Raw genomic sequence first — 17,864 nt, forward strand, 5'->3', positions numbered from 1 at the left:
GGTTCAAACACTGTAAATGCAAGTTAAGTATACACCGAGTTGAAAATGACCAACTAGTAGTATCAGTAGGCTACACGTGTAACAGTGCACACTACCTAAAATCTGCATTATACTATGAAAGTACTTTGGAATCTTACTTGTTCTGGTACTTTGCATATACTTTTTTCATTCTGAATATACTGTGATATACGTAGTGATCTAATGTTTCCGAAAAGATTTTCTGGCATTGCATTTAACAATTTCTTTCCTAAAATAGCTGTCAAACTTACAAATTTGCCGAATTTAGAGCCTGCATTAGGCTCACTGGAAATTTCGCCCCTATCATCTTTGTTTTTGAGATCTACCCTCCACTGTTTTGACATTAAAGAGTGTAGATTTAATGAGTTTGCTCCAAAAGTACATTCGTAATTCAAGTAAGCAAGATTACACGTTAGCCTAGTGAATTCATTTACACCAATCATAACTGTGACCAACTGCCCACATTTTTCCCTTTGATGATATCTTCATACAATCTTTAACTCCTTAACTTCTACTTAAACTTCTCTTTCTTCATTGGATCCGTAAATCCAACCATTTTGCGACAAAAAGTGAAGAAAAGTGTATGCTAGTATTATGACAAATAATCAAATTTTATTGTTGTGGACATGTAGCTCACTATTGGAATTGTTATCCTGCCTTTCTGTTTCCAATTTTTTCACTTCTTTTTCATAACCAAACAGTGAACAGAATATATAAATAAATATATAAGTGTTTAGAAACTTGTTAGTTCATGAACAACTTCCATAAGTATGGTTTTGTTATGTGTTATATTTTACTGATATATGTTAACTGTAATGACTTATTATGTACCAGTTGTACATGTGTAAGTGGTTGTACTCATTTGATCATTAAGAAATAAAAAGAAGTAATAGCAAACAAATGAGATGTAAGGCTTAGCTACTTTTCAAAAATTTACTGCTCGAACGTAAAGAAACGTAATTGTAATCTTTTATACTTTACTGTTAAATTATTTCTGGTGTATCCCACTGTAGTGACGTGCTTCCAAGGGAAGCAATAGTTCATTCAAATATTTCCATGGCTACTTTCCTACATATCTAGTTTCAATTAAAATTAGTTGGACACAGCAGTTAGCAGCCATACTTAACTAAAACTACTTAACTTCCAGTGAATCAAAACGACAGTTATTCTACCTTAGCATACGTCGGGTCTAGTGTAGCAGGGGATACAACCCGTCGGCTTTGGACAATGACGTCACAAGTCGCCAGAGAGCAGTTTACCATTTTCGCTTTTGCTGTTATGTTTCAGTTTCGTTTTTTTACTGATTGCTTAATAAAGTGGATCTGTTTATTCTATCTCGTGAGATTTTTTTTTAAAAAGCCAAAAAACACTTATCAGCCACTGAAGGGAGCTACAACACTAAGAAGAATCGCTTCTCGATTGGCGACTTGTGACGTCATTGTCCAAAGCCGACGGGTTGTATCCCCTGCTACACTAGTCACGCATACGTCAGTATATTTCACAAGATAGAACGAACAGATCAGAAAAGTAAATAAAATAAGATAAAACAGAACTGGAGACAGCCACACTCAAACCAAACTCCGCGCCGTCATGACGTCACACACGACAACACCCTTACGTCACGGGTCAAAGCCGACACGTGGGATCGGACGCTTCTGTCGACCCTAATATTGTACTATATAAACGCGGTTACTGTTTACGTTTACCCAAATAAATGTTGCGAAAGGAATAATGTTCTATCATAATAAAACACACAAGGCAATAGCGAACAATGTGTAAACGTCACTGGTAATAACGGAAGTTTACGTAAAACTGCGATTCTTGTTCGAGAGGGAATATTTACAATGAGACCTCACTGCGTATAATGAAACTTATTACTAACTTTTTATATGACAACAAACACTTTCAGTGGTTCGTCACATCATGAAATCTACACGTGCTGTTTCTCATCGTTGTGCACGGTAGAGCACTCTAAATAATTTCCAATACACAGGAAATTAACAGAACATGGACAATGACCCTCAAAGGAGGAACTAATTATTTTCTGGAATCACTGATACACATACTCATGACAGCGAGTTGGTAATCTTCCTACCTTGTGTCAAGATTGCCGAACCATCTGAGCGGGACACGACATTTAATTCAAAATGAATAGGTCGAAGATGTATTTGTTCTTCAGTCACAACAGGACCTGTTAAGGAACTGGGAGAATCTGCTAAGTCAATTGTTTCCACCGGCATCGTTAAGATTATGATAGTTAGCGATGCACTTTAATACAGACGCATACAGACGCACGGCTTGTATTTCGACAGCGTAACTACGCTGACTTTGTTTACAAACTTTACACACGCGCTTCCACAGATATTCCGTCCATAAATTTGTGCTTCCCTCCCATTTGCACAGAAAGCTTGTACGTTAGACTGTGGCTTGTACATGCATTCACAGAACACCAAAACACGAGTAGCACATACGTAGAGTTACGACAGCCTCTGGTGCGAAATTTGTTGCCGTTTGGCAGATGGCGTGACACCAGTGCTACAAGACGTGAGAAAGCAATAATATGCATCGCCAGGATATTGTTTATTTTTGTGAGATTCAAAACTTTCCCGGCGTACATACTGTTCAACAAAATTTCGGGAGAACTGTCGGATGTTTGTAACTTCCTGCCACAATATTTCGGCGCAGAGTCTTCTGGCCATCGTCAGGTGATACTGGCTAAAACGCCCTGAGCTCTGGTATTTAAGGGCACGCCGGCACATGCATGGTGGATTCATTTGGCGTTGCGCGTGTGCTACTTGGTCATTCAGTATATAGAAAGCCCACTCACTCAGACCTTTACTTGCAAACCGCTAGTTGCAACCATCCGCCACAAACGATGGGTGTTTGAAAACATTGATTCACCGAGCCCACGTCATCTCTGACACCAATAGTTTGCAGACGGAGGTGGAGCACTTGCAGACTGTATTCGTCCCAGCAAGTGGAGAGAGCGCTGCAGACCTCTAAACGATGGAAAAAAGAAGAGGAAGAGGCCTTTAAAACGACTGACTATTAACTGTATATTGGTAATAATCCAGCACAAATAGGCAGAATACTAAGAAAACATATAGTGAAAGCAATCTTCCGCCCTCCTACAAAAATTTCGTCGCTGTTGGGATCTGCCAAAGACGACCTAGAGCTACGCAAGGCAGGTGTTTACAGGATTCTGTGTGAATGCGGCAAATCTTATATAGGGCAAACGACGCGTACTGTGCAGGATCGCATTGTAGAACTCACCTTCTTCAGCCTTGTAAGTCTGCCATCGCCGAACAGTGTATTTCCACTGGTCATGTCACGAATTACAGTGAGACAAAAATTGTGGCCCATACGTCTAGCTTTTGGAGTTCTATTATTAATGAATCCGTGGAAATACGACTTGTCTGACAGCGAGTCTCTTATTAACCAAGACGTCGTTTTTCAATTGAATTCGGCATGGAATCCGATCGTTGAAAAACTTCGATTCCTACGTAGCCGGCGAAGTTCTGTGATGGAACCGCGGGAAGGCAATCAAATTGATATCGATGCGGCGAGTTTTCACCACGGAGGGCGCGCAGCGCAGCAGAATCTAACGCTCTGAAGTAGCGCACCCGCAATGCCAAGTGAATCCACTACACATGTGCCGCCGCGGCCTTAAATACCAGAGCTCAGTACGTTTTCTCCAGTATCACCTGAGGATGACCAGAAGACACTGTGCCGAAATATTGTGACAGGAAGTTACAAACATCTGGCAGTTCTCCCGAAATTTTGTGGAACAATGTTTATTTTTAATTATTTTCCACTTCATTAACGATACAGTTATGTTTTTGCATTCCATACGTTAGACGAGGGCTAGTAGAAATACTTGGGTAACACAAGGCATATTCAATTTAATCGATAATATAGAAAATATAAAAATGCAATAAATGAAGGAGGCGAAAGGCAATACAAACATCTAATAAATGAGATCGACAGGAAGTAAGAAAGTGCAAAATGGCTACACAGGAATGGCTAGAGGACAAATGTAAGGATGTAGAAGCATATATCACTAGGGGTAAGATAGATACTGCGTACAGGAAAATAAAAGAGACCTTGGGAGAAAAGAGAATCTCCTGTATGAATGTCAAGAGCTCAGATGGAAACCAGTCCTAAGCAAAGAAGGGAAAGAAGAAAGATGGAAGGAGCATGTAGAGGATCTATACAGGAGAGATGTACCTGAGGGCAATATTATGGAAAGGGAACAGAATGCAGATGAAGATGAGAAGAGAGGAAAGATGCAGCACGAATGATATGACAGAGCACTGAAAGACTTAAGTCGAAACAAGGCCCCATGAGTAAACAACATTCCGTTTGAGTTACTGATAGTCTTGGGAGAGGCAGCCGTGACAAAACTCTTACATCTGGTGAGCAAGATGTATGAGACAGGCGAAATACCCTCAGACATCTATAAGAATATAATAATTTCAATTCCAAATGAATCAGGTGCTGACAAGTGTGAAAATTACCGAGTTATCAGTTATATAAGTCATAGCTGCAAAATACTAACACGAATCCTTTACAGAAGAATGGAAAAACTGATAGAAACTGATCTCCCTGAAGATCAGTCTGGATTCTGAAGAAAGGTAGGAACATGCGAAGTAATACTGATCCTATGACTTCTGAGAGAAGATAGGTTAAGGAAAGGGAAACCTTCGTTTATAGCATTTTAACAATATTGATTGGAATACTCTCTTTCAAATTCTAAAGATGACAAGGGTAAAATACAGGGAGCGAAAAGCTACTTACAATTTATACAGAAACCAGATAGTAATTATAAGAATCAAGAGTTACAAAAGGGAAGCAGTGGTTGAGAATGGAGTGAGACAGTGTTGTAGCCCATCCCAAATGTTATTTAGTCTGTATACTGAGCAAGCAGTAAATGAACCAAAAGAAAAATTTGAAGTAGGAATTAAAGCCCAAGGAGAAGAAGTGAAATCTTTGAGGTTTCCTGATGACATTCTAAGGGACTTGGAAGAACAGTTGAACTGATTGGACTGGAAGATGAAATAAAATGAACATCAACAAAAGCAAATTGAGGATAATTGAATGCAGTCGAATTAGATGAGATGATGCTGAGGTAATTAGATTACGAAATGAGACACTTAATGTGTTCAGAAATTCACGTTATAAACTTCTAGAACTTGTAGAGAGAATGAGTAGATACTACCGGTATTTTGAACTGGAATTCATACCCAAAAATGTACTGTTTACATGTTCCAACCATCTGAAAACATGATGGTAACGCAACTTCTTTCACAAATACTTGATTAGGTGTGACTCTTTACATCACTTGCTTTACAGTCCCAGTTAATAGCTGAAGAAATTGCTCATGTACCCGTTGACAGTCCACCATTCGTGGTCTTGTGGTAGCAGGATCAGGGATTTTCATCTGCCCCAAGATGACTGAGTGTTGTTGTGTTGTCTTCATCATCATCATTCACACCCATTATTGTCAGAGGAAGGCAATGGCAAACCACCTCCATTAGGACCTTGCCTAGTATGGCGGTGCAGGTCTCCCACATTGTTGCCCTATGCTCTGTCAAGAAGCATGGGACTTCATTCTTTTTTTCGTTACTTGTTGATGGGTTCTTCTCAATGTCATATGTATGGCCTCATCCAATTCGGGCGTGTGGCATGTCCTTGAAGCACCACAGTCATGCCTGCTGACAGTGAAGATACCTTTCTCGGAGTCTTAGGGTAATTGCAGCGAAAAGGGTATCTGATGGAGGCAGATATTGTGGAGAATGATCTTGATAAAGGCGACAAGCAACTCTTGCATTGCTGTGAGCTTCGCCATTCAGAAGGATCATATCAGTATATTAATGTGTACTGTACCATGTTGCTCTACACTCACAGGCGTGTGAATGAGGCTCAGATGAGGTCAGAGAGGTAGGGTACACATCAACCCCCCCCCCCCCCCCAGTCGTACTACCTCGTTGTACAGCTACCTAGGAAACAGCTAGAGCAAGGATACGGTTGTTTCCAGACATTGATTACTATTCAAAATATTTTGTGCTTGCTCTACTCTACTTGTCCTAGAAGTTTGTAATGGGAAGTTCCGAACAACTTGTATGAACACACTTTCTATATATGAAGGACATATACTTCTGTCGTCTGTTTTTATTTTCGTAGGCTCTCTCTTTAACCCTTAAAAATTCTTACACTTCTCTCGACTTTTTAATATGAATATTTTTTAAGAGAAATTACTTTTGCTTCAAAAGTGAATATGTTAAGACTCCTGCCATTTGTGACTAAGATTTAACAACAATTGTGGAATTGGCTTTTTCCATATTGGGAAAGAATTTTATTACTTTTGACGATTTATTATCATGTCTGTATGGTTTTCTCTGAAGCCACAGGTGTGGTGGCTCATTTAGTACGTTAAATCTGTAGGTATTTATTTCACATAGGTTTCTTACATTCCACATTCACTGATTTGGTTGAAAGTGCAGTGAAACAAAACTCCACTTTGTTGGGTAGTCTTTCTGCAAGAGGTCAGGTGTTCTGGTGTTTAATAGCATTTTTTTGTTTTAAAAGGAAAACGACATGATTCAATAAATATCTATACATCACAAGAGAATCGTGAATAAACTGTCCTGAAATGTACTATTCGCACCTCCCAGGGTCCTTAGGAAAGTAAATTATGACAAATATTGAGTCACTTTTATGTATAGTCGATTTTTACACACTGACTATTGTAGAAACTATGTTACTCACTAATATAAACATTAGCATTCACACTAATCCGTTATTGTATTCAGAAGAGTCGCTTGTGGTGATGCTATTGGTGTGGGTAACAAAAACGAGATGGAGGGTCGTGACTTATGTTATGCTGTGATCAGAAGTGCAATAACCGCCTGTGTTCTGACACGGAAACACAGAACGACAGCAGCTCTCCACGTGGTGTGGCAGGGAATTTTGAATATAAGAAATATGGTATCGAAATCTGCATAATTGTTTTTCGAAATAATTGTCCCAGATGATAATATTTTTGATTTATACATTATAGGTGGGTCTGGTATCTGGTGCTCGACTGTAGATATTTACAAAACCCAGTATTGCACTTTCGATGGTGTGGCTGTTATCAAGTGGAAACTTTGTCTCTGATTGTGACCATCTTGTGCGTATTGCACTCTATGAATTGCAATGCAAATATGTTGCTTGTGTTCTGCTTAATTTTTGCTTTCATCTGTAATACTGGGTGTGGTAAATACTCCAATTTGTTTTTGTTTCATATGAAACAGAAACTGGTTTTTTCATATGGTATTCTGTGGTCTCATATCTATTTGTGACTGCTTACAAATTCATGTGTGAAAGCTCAGTTTAAATGCATTCCTAAGTATATTGCTAGTATTCTACAAATACAATATAATTACACGCAAGTGCATGTGCAAGACAAGTAGATAATGATAACAATATAAGGATAATGAGATAACGATATAAGGGATAATGACAATGATAATATAATATAATAATACATTGTATTAATTACATGTATAATAGTATCATATATAATTATGTTTCAATAAGGTACCATGTAGAAAAAGTGTAAATACTTATACATTACTGTCAGACAAATAAAGGCATACTTCATAAAGAAATCATTGGCTGCATGCTTTGACTGCATATCTCCTCTGTGTTATTGTTTAGAAACTCATCAGTTTGAAGCACATGTTTATGGTACACTTGAAACTATTCATTGGCAAATCGCTCACTGTTTTTGAAAATTTGTTATAGAATCTCAAACATAGGTAATTATGGCTCTTATATGTTAATGTCAGTGTTGAGTATGAAAGATCTACGTTACTATTGTTTAAAGTATTATGGACATGGGCTTGGGATCTTAAGTTAAAATTACTTATTTTCTTTAGCATGTATTGAAAAGTTGTAGGTATACATACTTGGCAGTGTCATTATCTTGAATTTTTTAAGATGATTTTTGCGCCTCTGTCTTCATGCTAGATCTAATATATGCCTAACTACTTTCTTCTGCCACTTGAAGATGGTAATTGAATCCATTGAGTTGTCCCAATGTAGTACTCCATATTATACTGTAATGAAAGAAAGGAAAATATGCAGGAATTAATAAATTTTTACCAATCTGTCATAGATTGTGAAGTAGGTAGAGAATATGAGCAAGTTTGCCCAACAGATAATATGTATGATCATCCCACAAAAGTTTTTGCTCTAAATGCAGTCTCAGTAAGTTGACTTTTTCGTATCTTGTTTGAACGTCTTTAGGTTGAAGTAAATTCCTTCAGTTTTATTTTACTGATAGAAAAATATTGGCCATGTGCCAATTAATGTTCATTTTAGTCACTACTTCGTTGACTGTAAGACATCTTGCAGATTTATGAAAGTGACTTACTGATCAATATGCTCTGCGTTTTCACTTAGTTGCTCTTAGTATCCATTTGTCATAGAAGAGTCTAATTGATGCAATATCGGCCATTACCTGGAATTAGGAAAGCATTCTCGCAATATTTTTGGGTCATGTAGTGTTATCCACTACTTTATGTATTAGCTCAAACTCATCACTAACTGTGAAAATTTTATAAAGCCCATTTGTATCAAGCTTTTTGGCTGAAATATTATTATGGTCAGTAACCGTCTTTTGCAGGAAGCTAATGACATTTTGAGGAGTTGAGCAACTTTTACTCTGCTCAGATGTAACTATGCCCTCTTTTCATCATACAGTATTCCTCGTTCCTTTCTTGTACCAACTATTGTTTTAATTCTGCTTTTAGCCTTGCATTTCCAGATGCAACAGAATTCTGGGATAGTGAGAGTACATTCTGTTTGGTATATTTTACTGCACTTTTTTACGAATGCTTGTATTATTCAGCTACAGTATCAACATATTTTTTTACTTCAGTACTCACAAAGGTTTCATGTTTCATTGACAAAGAATACATTTTTCTCCGTTTTCCATGTAGGCCTACTTCTTGAAAAGTGTCTCAACATTTTTTGATGAGTTTTTGTCTGTCGGATTCACAACATTGTTAGAGCTATTTTGATCATAATTGGACTGTATGTCACTGTAACAGCGTATTTTTAGGCCTATTTGAGAACTTACTTATACATTCTGCTTGATTTGTAAAAAGAAAAGAAAAAAAAAGAAAAGAAAAAGCGGTTCCAGTACTGTGGACTACCAAGAGGTTGTTTTTGAAATTTAGTCTTCTTGAAACGTTATTTTAATTCTACCCTGAGCATTTTAAAAGTGTAATTACAACATTTGTTTTATAGTGCTTAAGCCACAGCAAAAGATATATTGTATCTCATCTCAAAATCTGGGGTTTAATTTCTCTTAAGTCAGAGGTACCACTGATACGGCATAACTGTGTGTACCATCACAAATCCAGCACTGTTTGTACATATCAAGTTACTGCATACATTTGTTTTAATTTCTTAGAATTGTTTCCCACTTACATATGAACTGAACCCTTCTATAACGTTTTGTTGTTGACTGTCAGTAAAATATTTTGGGAAATTACTTGTAATATCCAATGAACTGTTATCGTCAGTTCGTTCTTATTGTCTTGAGAGCTCTGCTGCACAGCACTCCATTTGTGTACAGTTTACGCTTTGGTTGCGTGATTACCTGTAGTTTAGCTAAAAAATGTCCATTTTTCCTTTCGCGTAATCACTTCCACAACCACCACACTGTTCTCAATGATTTCTTTACTTCGTCTTTCAAAGCATATTGACGACTGTCATAAATATTTTTCTAATATTGCGTTTGAACTGAGAACCATATCTAGCTTTGTACTGATTGCTGAGTTGTTATATTTTGATAATTCATCCATTAACTTGAAAAAATTTTATACAAAGTCTAAAAAGTCAATGGAACTGTTTACACAGTTCTCCAGTTTTTTAGATTCCTGTGTTCCGTTTTCTCCTAAATATTCCATGGCAAACTTCTTCTCGTAAGCTTCACAATCAAACGTAATTCGCTCTTTTGAACACGTCACAGCACAAGCTTCACACTACTGTGGCCTGTACAATAGTTGGGGAAAGTTTTTCTACATCCCAATCCGCTCTCTTAAGTACTTTTTTACACTTTACACTTCACTTGCGATGTAATGACTAGGGCCCACATTTTAATGACCTAGAAACAGCACAACATGCAAGCATTTATAACCTAAAACGTATATTTGTACAACCATAAAAATAAAATATATCTTCATTTAAGTTTATTTTAAAATATTCCTGTTAATTTTTTTACATAACATCTAATACAAAATTAAATTCTCAACAGATTTTGAGTGTAGTAGGTGCCTACTTTCTGTGTACGATATTTGAAACTAAGTAATAGGACTTATTTTTGAAATGTCTGCATGTGTCTGAAAAAACATAAAGTAGGTACAGTGAAAACAATAACACCTATTCACAAAAAAATTAAGCTTTTTTACTGCACACTACTTGTTTAAAGTATGGTATTCCTGGGTTAGTTAACATGTCCTATGAATCTTCCGTTTTGGCAGAGTTGCCCTGGATCAGAAGGTGTGTTGCCAGGTTTTACGATTTCAGAGATCGGCAGTTTTCGTTGACGATAGCTTTGTGCCTGGAAAAGCCACTCTCTACATCACATGACGTCACAGGAACGTATCTGAAGGTCACAAGACTATGAGCGCAACCAAGCCCACTCCACACATGATGCAACAAAACTGAAATTGTATACTAGTGTGGTAAAACAAATTACATACAATAGGCATCTGAGACAAGTATAACATTGTATTGATGTCTGTGTCTTTCATTATATAAGTGGTAAGATCTTATGTCATTCACACTTAATAGGGCAGTAATGCTTGTTAGCAATGGAATCTTCATCTGGTTTTAACTTGCGATATAATGTCGTTTACTGTGTCTGATATTTGGTGCATACTAATATTACATGATTTCAGTCAGCTTTGTTGTCACAGCTGCACATTGTGAATCAATTACTTTAATATTGTTAAGGTGATTATGGTAACATCCAAGACCCAATCACATTCTGATTATGTAGTTCTGTTGCTTTTAAGTCATTCTGTTTCCGTTAAATAAGTTTCCTTGGTAGCTCCGATTGAATAAGGGTATAAAATCTTCTTTTGTCCATTTGGGGAATTTTTTACTTTTTGTTGCATTCTTCCTGTGCTGGGTGGAGCATTTGCTTTATAAAATCACTACAGAGGATTCTCATTCCTTGCAATGTTCCTTGAGTTATACTTTTTTTAGCATATGTGTCAGCTATTTCATTTGCAATAACGTCTTGTATGTCGTTCGTCCACAAGAGGTTGACATCAACTTTAACTTTTCTTGCAGTATGAATCAGAATTGCAATACATTGTGTGTAATCAGGGGTGGCTGCATTCTAATAGTTTTATAGTCTTTTAAGATCAAAAATTTTAGAAATTAATTCCTTACTCTGTAGGTAACCACTTTGCAAATTGCTAATATTTCAGCAGTGTAAATGGATGGTTCATTAGATATAACATACATCTCCATATTGTTTGTTGATAGGAAGAACAAAGCATATCCCATTCCTTCTGGTGTTGAAGAGATCATGTAAATTTGGATATAATTTGGCCATCTATGACACACAATAAAATACTATGTTACCCAAAAAGATGATTCATTTGGATAACTGTATTCTAGCTTACTGCTGTCTGGAAGGACTAATGTTAGTAAGACTTGGACCCGGTAATGGCTTGTTGTAAGAAGATGGGTTTAATGATTATGCAATTTTGCACTGCACGGTTTGATAGGACTGGTGTATTTTCATGATTGTCATGGTATTGGGGTCTGCATGTCGTTTTAAAGTATTTCTGTGCTAGTAACCGTCGTCAAATGAAGAGTGGTATTTCCTTTCCTTCTACAAGAAGTCCTTTGGTCGAGGACGTCGACATTGCCCCCAAATATGTTAAACCATTTGTATGAATTTTTGGTGGCACAATTGGTTTCTCCCACCATCTTTACATCTTGGGCCTGTTGCTCCTCTGTTCATTGAAACTATGGAATTCCTGGGGCTCTTGCTCAATATAAAACTCTCTTGGTCCTCCCATGTGTCTCACCTGGCAGCCCACTGTACGGAGTCCCTCAGTATCCTATATGCCCTCAACAGTGCTTCCTAGGGTGCAGATCGAATCACCCTCCTCCATTTGTACTGGTCCTTGTCCATTCGAAACTAGACTATTGGTGCTTTGTTTATGCATCTGCATGTCCGTCCTTCTTACGCTGCCTCAATTCTGTCAATCATCGTGGCATCTGTTTCGTCACTGGCGCCTTTTACACTAGCCCAGTTGAGAGTCTGTTTACAGAAGCTGCTGAACTACCGTTGTCCTGCCGCCATGACTTTCTCCTCAGCAGGTATGCATGCCATTTGTCTGCCATGTGTCGCCACCCATCCTATGCCTCCATCTTCAATGAAGAATGAGGCAGTTCCCTCTTCTCTGTTACCTCCTGGACTTCACTTTCGGCTCTTGCTCTGGCATCATTTGCATCCTAAGGACACTATTCCAGCCTCACTCTATCACGTTCAGTTTCACGACCTTCGCATGGAACTTTATGATAGTAGCTTTGTGCACAATGACTGTGGTGTTGGGTGTGCCTTCACCATTGACAACGACATTTTTCAATATCAGCTTCCAGGACACTGCTCAGTATTTACAGCAGAGCTCTTCACTCTGTCTCAGGCTATGGAGTACGTCCAGTGACACAGGATTTTCAATTCTGTCCTCAGCTCAGACTCTCTCAGCGACCTTCAAAGGTTCTGTGCAACGTAACTGCCCATATGTTAGTGCAACGGGTCCAGGAAAACAGTCACTTGCTCTCACTCTTTATGGAGCAACCGTTATGTTTATGTGGGTTTCTGGTCATGTGAGTGTGTAAGAAAATGAGGCTGCTGAGCTCCTGCCAAGGCTGCAGTACTCGTACCTAAGCCCAATAGTTCTACTCGTCCCTCTGATGATCTCTGTGTTGCCGTCTGTCAGGAGGTAGTGTCACTTTGGCATCGCCATGGTTGTCCCTTCATGGGAATACGCTCCAGGTTATTAAGCCTCTGCTGGTGGCTTGGACGAACTCCCGTTGGCCCTCGCACCAAAAGGAGGTCATTTTAACTTGGTTGCGTATTGGACACTGTCTTTTTAGCCATCGCCGTTTGTTAAGTGACGCTCTCCCACCGCTTTGTGCACATTGAGACCAAGTTTTAACTGTATGCCATTGCCTGATGGAATGCCCATTTTTTTAACCATTCACGTTCCTGCTTGGGTTTGTCATCTGAGTTATTGGTCGTTTTAGCGAACAATGTGCGCGCTATCGACTTTTTATCCGTTGTACCATTATGGTGAAAGGCATTTAATTTTTAGTTCTGAACCTCCATTCCTCTATGGTGTATTTTATAGCCTTTCCCCACGTTCCTGTTTTTAGTTGTCTTCTCTTATGTCGTTTACGATTAACATGTAGTGGTTTTTTAAATCCTCTCTGAAATTTTAAATTAAAAACTACATTTTAGCAGTAAAAATTATAATTTTTATAAATGTAATTTTCTTCCTATATAAACAACGAGTAAAAATGTACTCCAAAGCTGAGTTGTTTCAAAAAGTAGAAAATAATTGCAAAGAAGAATAAGGATGTACTTATATGGATTTAGAAAATTATAGTCCAGAGAAATGTTACTCAAATGTAAGAAAACAAGATATCTTGAAATTTATTGACTATTTTAATATGAAGGAAATAAATGAGAGGCGACTAAGATATAAAGTAATAAAAGAACTGCAAACAATTTGTAAAATGAGTAATTTAACAAATTATTCCAAACTTAATAAAATATTAATCAATCTTATTTTAAATCCTGTTGACAACATTAATAATAATGATAACAAATTGAATGAAAATCTTTAAAAACATTCATGAAATCTGTAAAAAATCAAAATATTATTCTAAACATAATAAACAACAAATAATTAGACTTATCAAAAACTCTGAGGATAATATTAACAATAATGATAGTAGACTTGATAAAAAAATCTGCAGAAGAACCTCTATCAGTTTGTAGAATCGGAAATTTAAAAAAATTTTCTAAACATGAGAAACCACAGTGAACTCATCTGATCCAAACTTTTGAGGGTAATATTGATAATGACACTTATTTTCAAAAGCTTCTAGTAGATATATATCAAGAAAATAAACAAAAATCTATCAGAAAAATTTGTCTCTATACAAGTTCCTGGATGATGAATTTTTTAAAAATGGCTATGCAAATTAAAGGAGAAGCTTCAGCTTTTGAATCTATAATAATAACTTATGAGTTTAATAAAGTAGATAACATTGTTGAACCAAAAACACTTTTAAATCAAAATAAAGAAGTAATCACTAAATATAAGAATATTTTAATACTAATAATAGCGATTACAACTGAAATGAAATTTTATTTTAATTAAATTAACAAGACGAAACACAATACTTTAATTTTAAAATAAGTAAGAAAGTTATATTAAAAACAACTGATTTAGAACCTCATTATCAAAAATCAACTAATAAACTATTAATTGAAATGGAAGAAATGGATAGGAAAAAATCTGGATGGTCTTTATTTTGTATAAAAACTTTAGAATTAAGTGTTAATAGGCACAAGCCAATTTCTGGTTCTTCATATATCGAGTTACCAAAAAAATTAAAAGACAAAGAAGCTGCAATTAAGGTTCAAAGCAAAGATCAAAAATGTTTTCTTTATTCCATAAAATTGGTATAAAATCCAGAAAATAATCAGGTGGAAAGTGCTAATAACAGGTTTAGAATTATATCAAATTGTTGAAAAAGATAAAATCAAGTTTTCTGTTCAGTTGATGGTAATTCCAAAATTTGAAAAGAATTCAAATTTTTCCATTCATGATATATTTTTGATGAAAAATGTATTGTATATCCGCTTACCATGCAGAAACAAACAAGAAAATGATTTTAATTTCCTTTAATTCGAGAAGGAACTAATTGTCATTACTGTTGGATATAAATCTATCTACGTTAATTAGTTTACAATCAACTAGAAATGGAAATATATTTATCTTTGTAATAGATGTTTAAGACATTTTATTCAGACGAAAAATTAGGTAAAAATGGATATGTCTGTAGAAGGTGAAATAATTGAATTTGAAAATTATAAGCACTCTTTAGATGTAGCTTCTGAAATGTCTACTGATAGATGTTAACACCTGTAAATCAAATCCTGAAAAAACCTGTATTACTAAATTTCAAAAACATATAGCATTTTCATTTAGTTCTTATGTCTCACAATTTTCAATACTTTTTTTATTACATTTATTAGGATGGTCTTTAATATGTTCATATTTGTTTTCTATATTCTTTTTCTTTTTTATACATTCAATACACCCAATTTTTGAAGTCATATCCTTCATTATAATTTTTATTTCATTATGATTAGACAATAGAAAAGGACTTTATTTTCACTTTACATTTATAAAGAGGGAAACCTACGAAAATTAAAAAATTAAAATTTTAATAAATTTTATTGTTTATAAAAGGAATCACATTTAGAAGTTAAATTAGGAAACTTACCTATAATGATAAAAATGTTAATCATTATTGATGAAAAAACAATCCATGGTATGAAGCGAAAGATGTTTGCCATGTTCTCAAATATATTAATGTGAGAGATGCTTTGAAGAACAATGTTAAATCCAGTATACCACAAAACGAAAAGATTAAAGCGATAGGCAGCAGTTACACTTACAGTTAGATACAAATTTCATAAATGAACCTGGATCATATCTTCAATCACATAATCTGAAACGATTTAACCAGAAATGGTTCATGATTGTATATTAGAGGAAGTTTTACCATTACTTCGAAAACATTGTGAATTTAGAACAAGGTTAATGAAAAAAACTCTATGAAGATCAAATAAAACAGTGAAAATATTTAATTAAAATTAAGCATAATTATGTATAAAGATCAGATGGAATATATGGTAGGGCTATAGAAATTTCACAGTGATCAAGTGACTAGTTTATTACCACCTGTTGTTCCTCAATTAACTGATGAAAATTTAAGACCTACTTATGTTCTTTTAAAATTAAATGATTATAATTGTGAAAAACTATTAAGAATTAACATTTACATAACCCAATAAATTTATTCCAACGAATGTAAGAAAGATTGGTTATCGTTATAATAATTATGCAAGAGAAGAATTGAATGAAAGGGTAATTAGTCTAGTTAACTTTTCTTAGAACATAAAATTAAATATTAAAGTACTTTTTTCATGATTTCATTTTAATAAACATTCACAACGATTTTTGTTCACATCTAATAAGCTAAAAGTTTCTTAACATCAGTTCCAATTAATTCAAATTTAAAATTCTCAAACATTTCTGTTATTAGGCCTTTCTTATTAACTTATAAAATATGAATATTTACTCTATTTTCTTCAATTATACAATAAATATAATGTATATTTTATTCGAAATCAAACATCTTTAAAATCTTAATAACTAACTCCATTTATATAAAAAATTTAATAAATCTATTGTATTTTTACCATCACTAATATTATGAGAATAAGCAGATCCTAACCATTTAACACAGACTTTGTTTCCTTTCTTTTTTCAATTTTTTTCAACAAGATAAACATTTGCAAAATTAGTTCTCAAAAGTTCTTGTTCATATAAATTTCCTATTACCTCTTCACCATTTAACCCTTTAAATGTAAATGTTATTGGATTAGAATGAATTACATCTTCAACTTCAAACACTTCTCTTGATCAATTTGACATCGTTTTTTAAAAATTACTTTTGATTTACTAACTATTTGTTATGTTTTCATTTCTTTTGCTTAAATCTTTCGGTTTCATATTCACTATTAAGTATTTTGTGTTATTACAATCAACAACAAGATTTTTACGTAAGTCAACCCATTTGTAATTTCCACACTTTTCATTCAATATTCTATTAAACTTTTCGAAAATACACGGTCTTATTTCCGAAAATGTTGAATAATTATCAGTATTATATTTTTTCATCAATTCTTTAATTTCTTTATCATAAAATTTCTTACTATTATATGCTAGTTAATTTTTTGGTTTCTTAGACTTGAATTTTTTTCAAAACATGAACTCCATTCTTACCTATTTTAACTTTAACTGGAATAGCGCAAGCAATTATGCAAAATATCAATAATAGTTTTTAGTAAAAGTTATATTTTAACTAAAATTCAGTCTTGATCACAACACTTCTGTCTCAACAACATATGTGACCAGTTTCGGTTATATTTATATAACCATCTTAAGACCCATGGCTTCCTTGGAGGATGGTAGGTGGAGCTCTCTTCAGCTGCTACAAAGTCAACTGATAAACTGTTCAGCTGAGGAGAGCTCCGCCTACCATCCTCCAAGGAGGCCATTGGTCTGAAGATTGTTATATAAATATATCCGAAATTGGTCACCCGTGTTATTGAGAGAGAAGTGTTGTGATCAAGACTGAACTTTAGTTACAATATAATTATCTATTGATCACTGAATTCCAAAAATGTTTACCAAAATTTTAGTAAAAGATTAATTAAGCCAATAATACCTTCATATTCTTTTTCAGCAATTTTTAATTTATCACCACTGAATTCAACTGGATATTAACCGATATATTTAACAGCGCCAGCAGGTCTTAACCCAAAAACAATTTCTGTACAATGGTTGATAAATTCTAACATACTTTCACTTACATTTATTTTTAACATCTTTGTCCTTTAATATTTTCTTTCTTTTTCGTGGTTATCTAACAAATTATTTATTTCTGCTTTACTTAATGTA

At 35.0% G+C, this 17,864-nt stretch overlaps 1 protein-coding gene across 1 annotated transcript in view; it reads right to left on the reverse strand.

Annotated features, from left to right (window-relative positions):
* The window catches only part of LOC124805151 (exosome complex component RRP46), a 59,485-nt gene extending 57,069 nt beyond the window's left edge, over positions 1-2,416 (reverse strand). The window contains exon 1 of the mRNA XM_047265621.1: positions 2,114-2,416. Coding sequence (XP_047121577.1) covers positions 2,114-2,258 — 145 coding nt within the window. The 5' untranslated portion in view covers positions 2,259-2,416. The remainder of the gene's footprint in view (positions 1-2,113) is intronic.
* Between the last annotated feature and the right edge of the window lie 15,448 nt (positions 2,417-17,864).

This window comes from Schistocerca piceifrons, chromosome 7 (assembly GCF_021461385.2).
Source record: "Schistocerca piceifrons isolate TAMUIC-IGC-003096 chromosome 7, iqSchPice1.1, whole genome shotgun sequence".
Lineage (NCBI taxonomy): Eukaryota > Metazoa > Arthropoda > Insecta > Orthoptera > Acrididae > Schistocerca > Schistocerca piceifrons.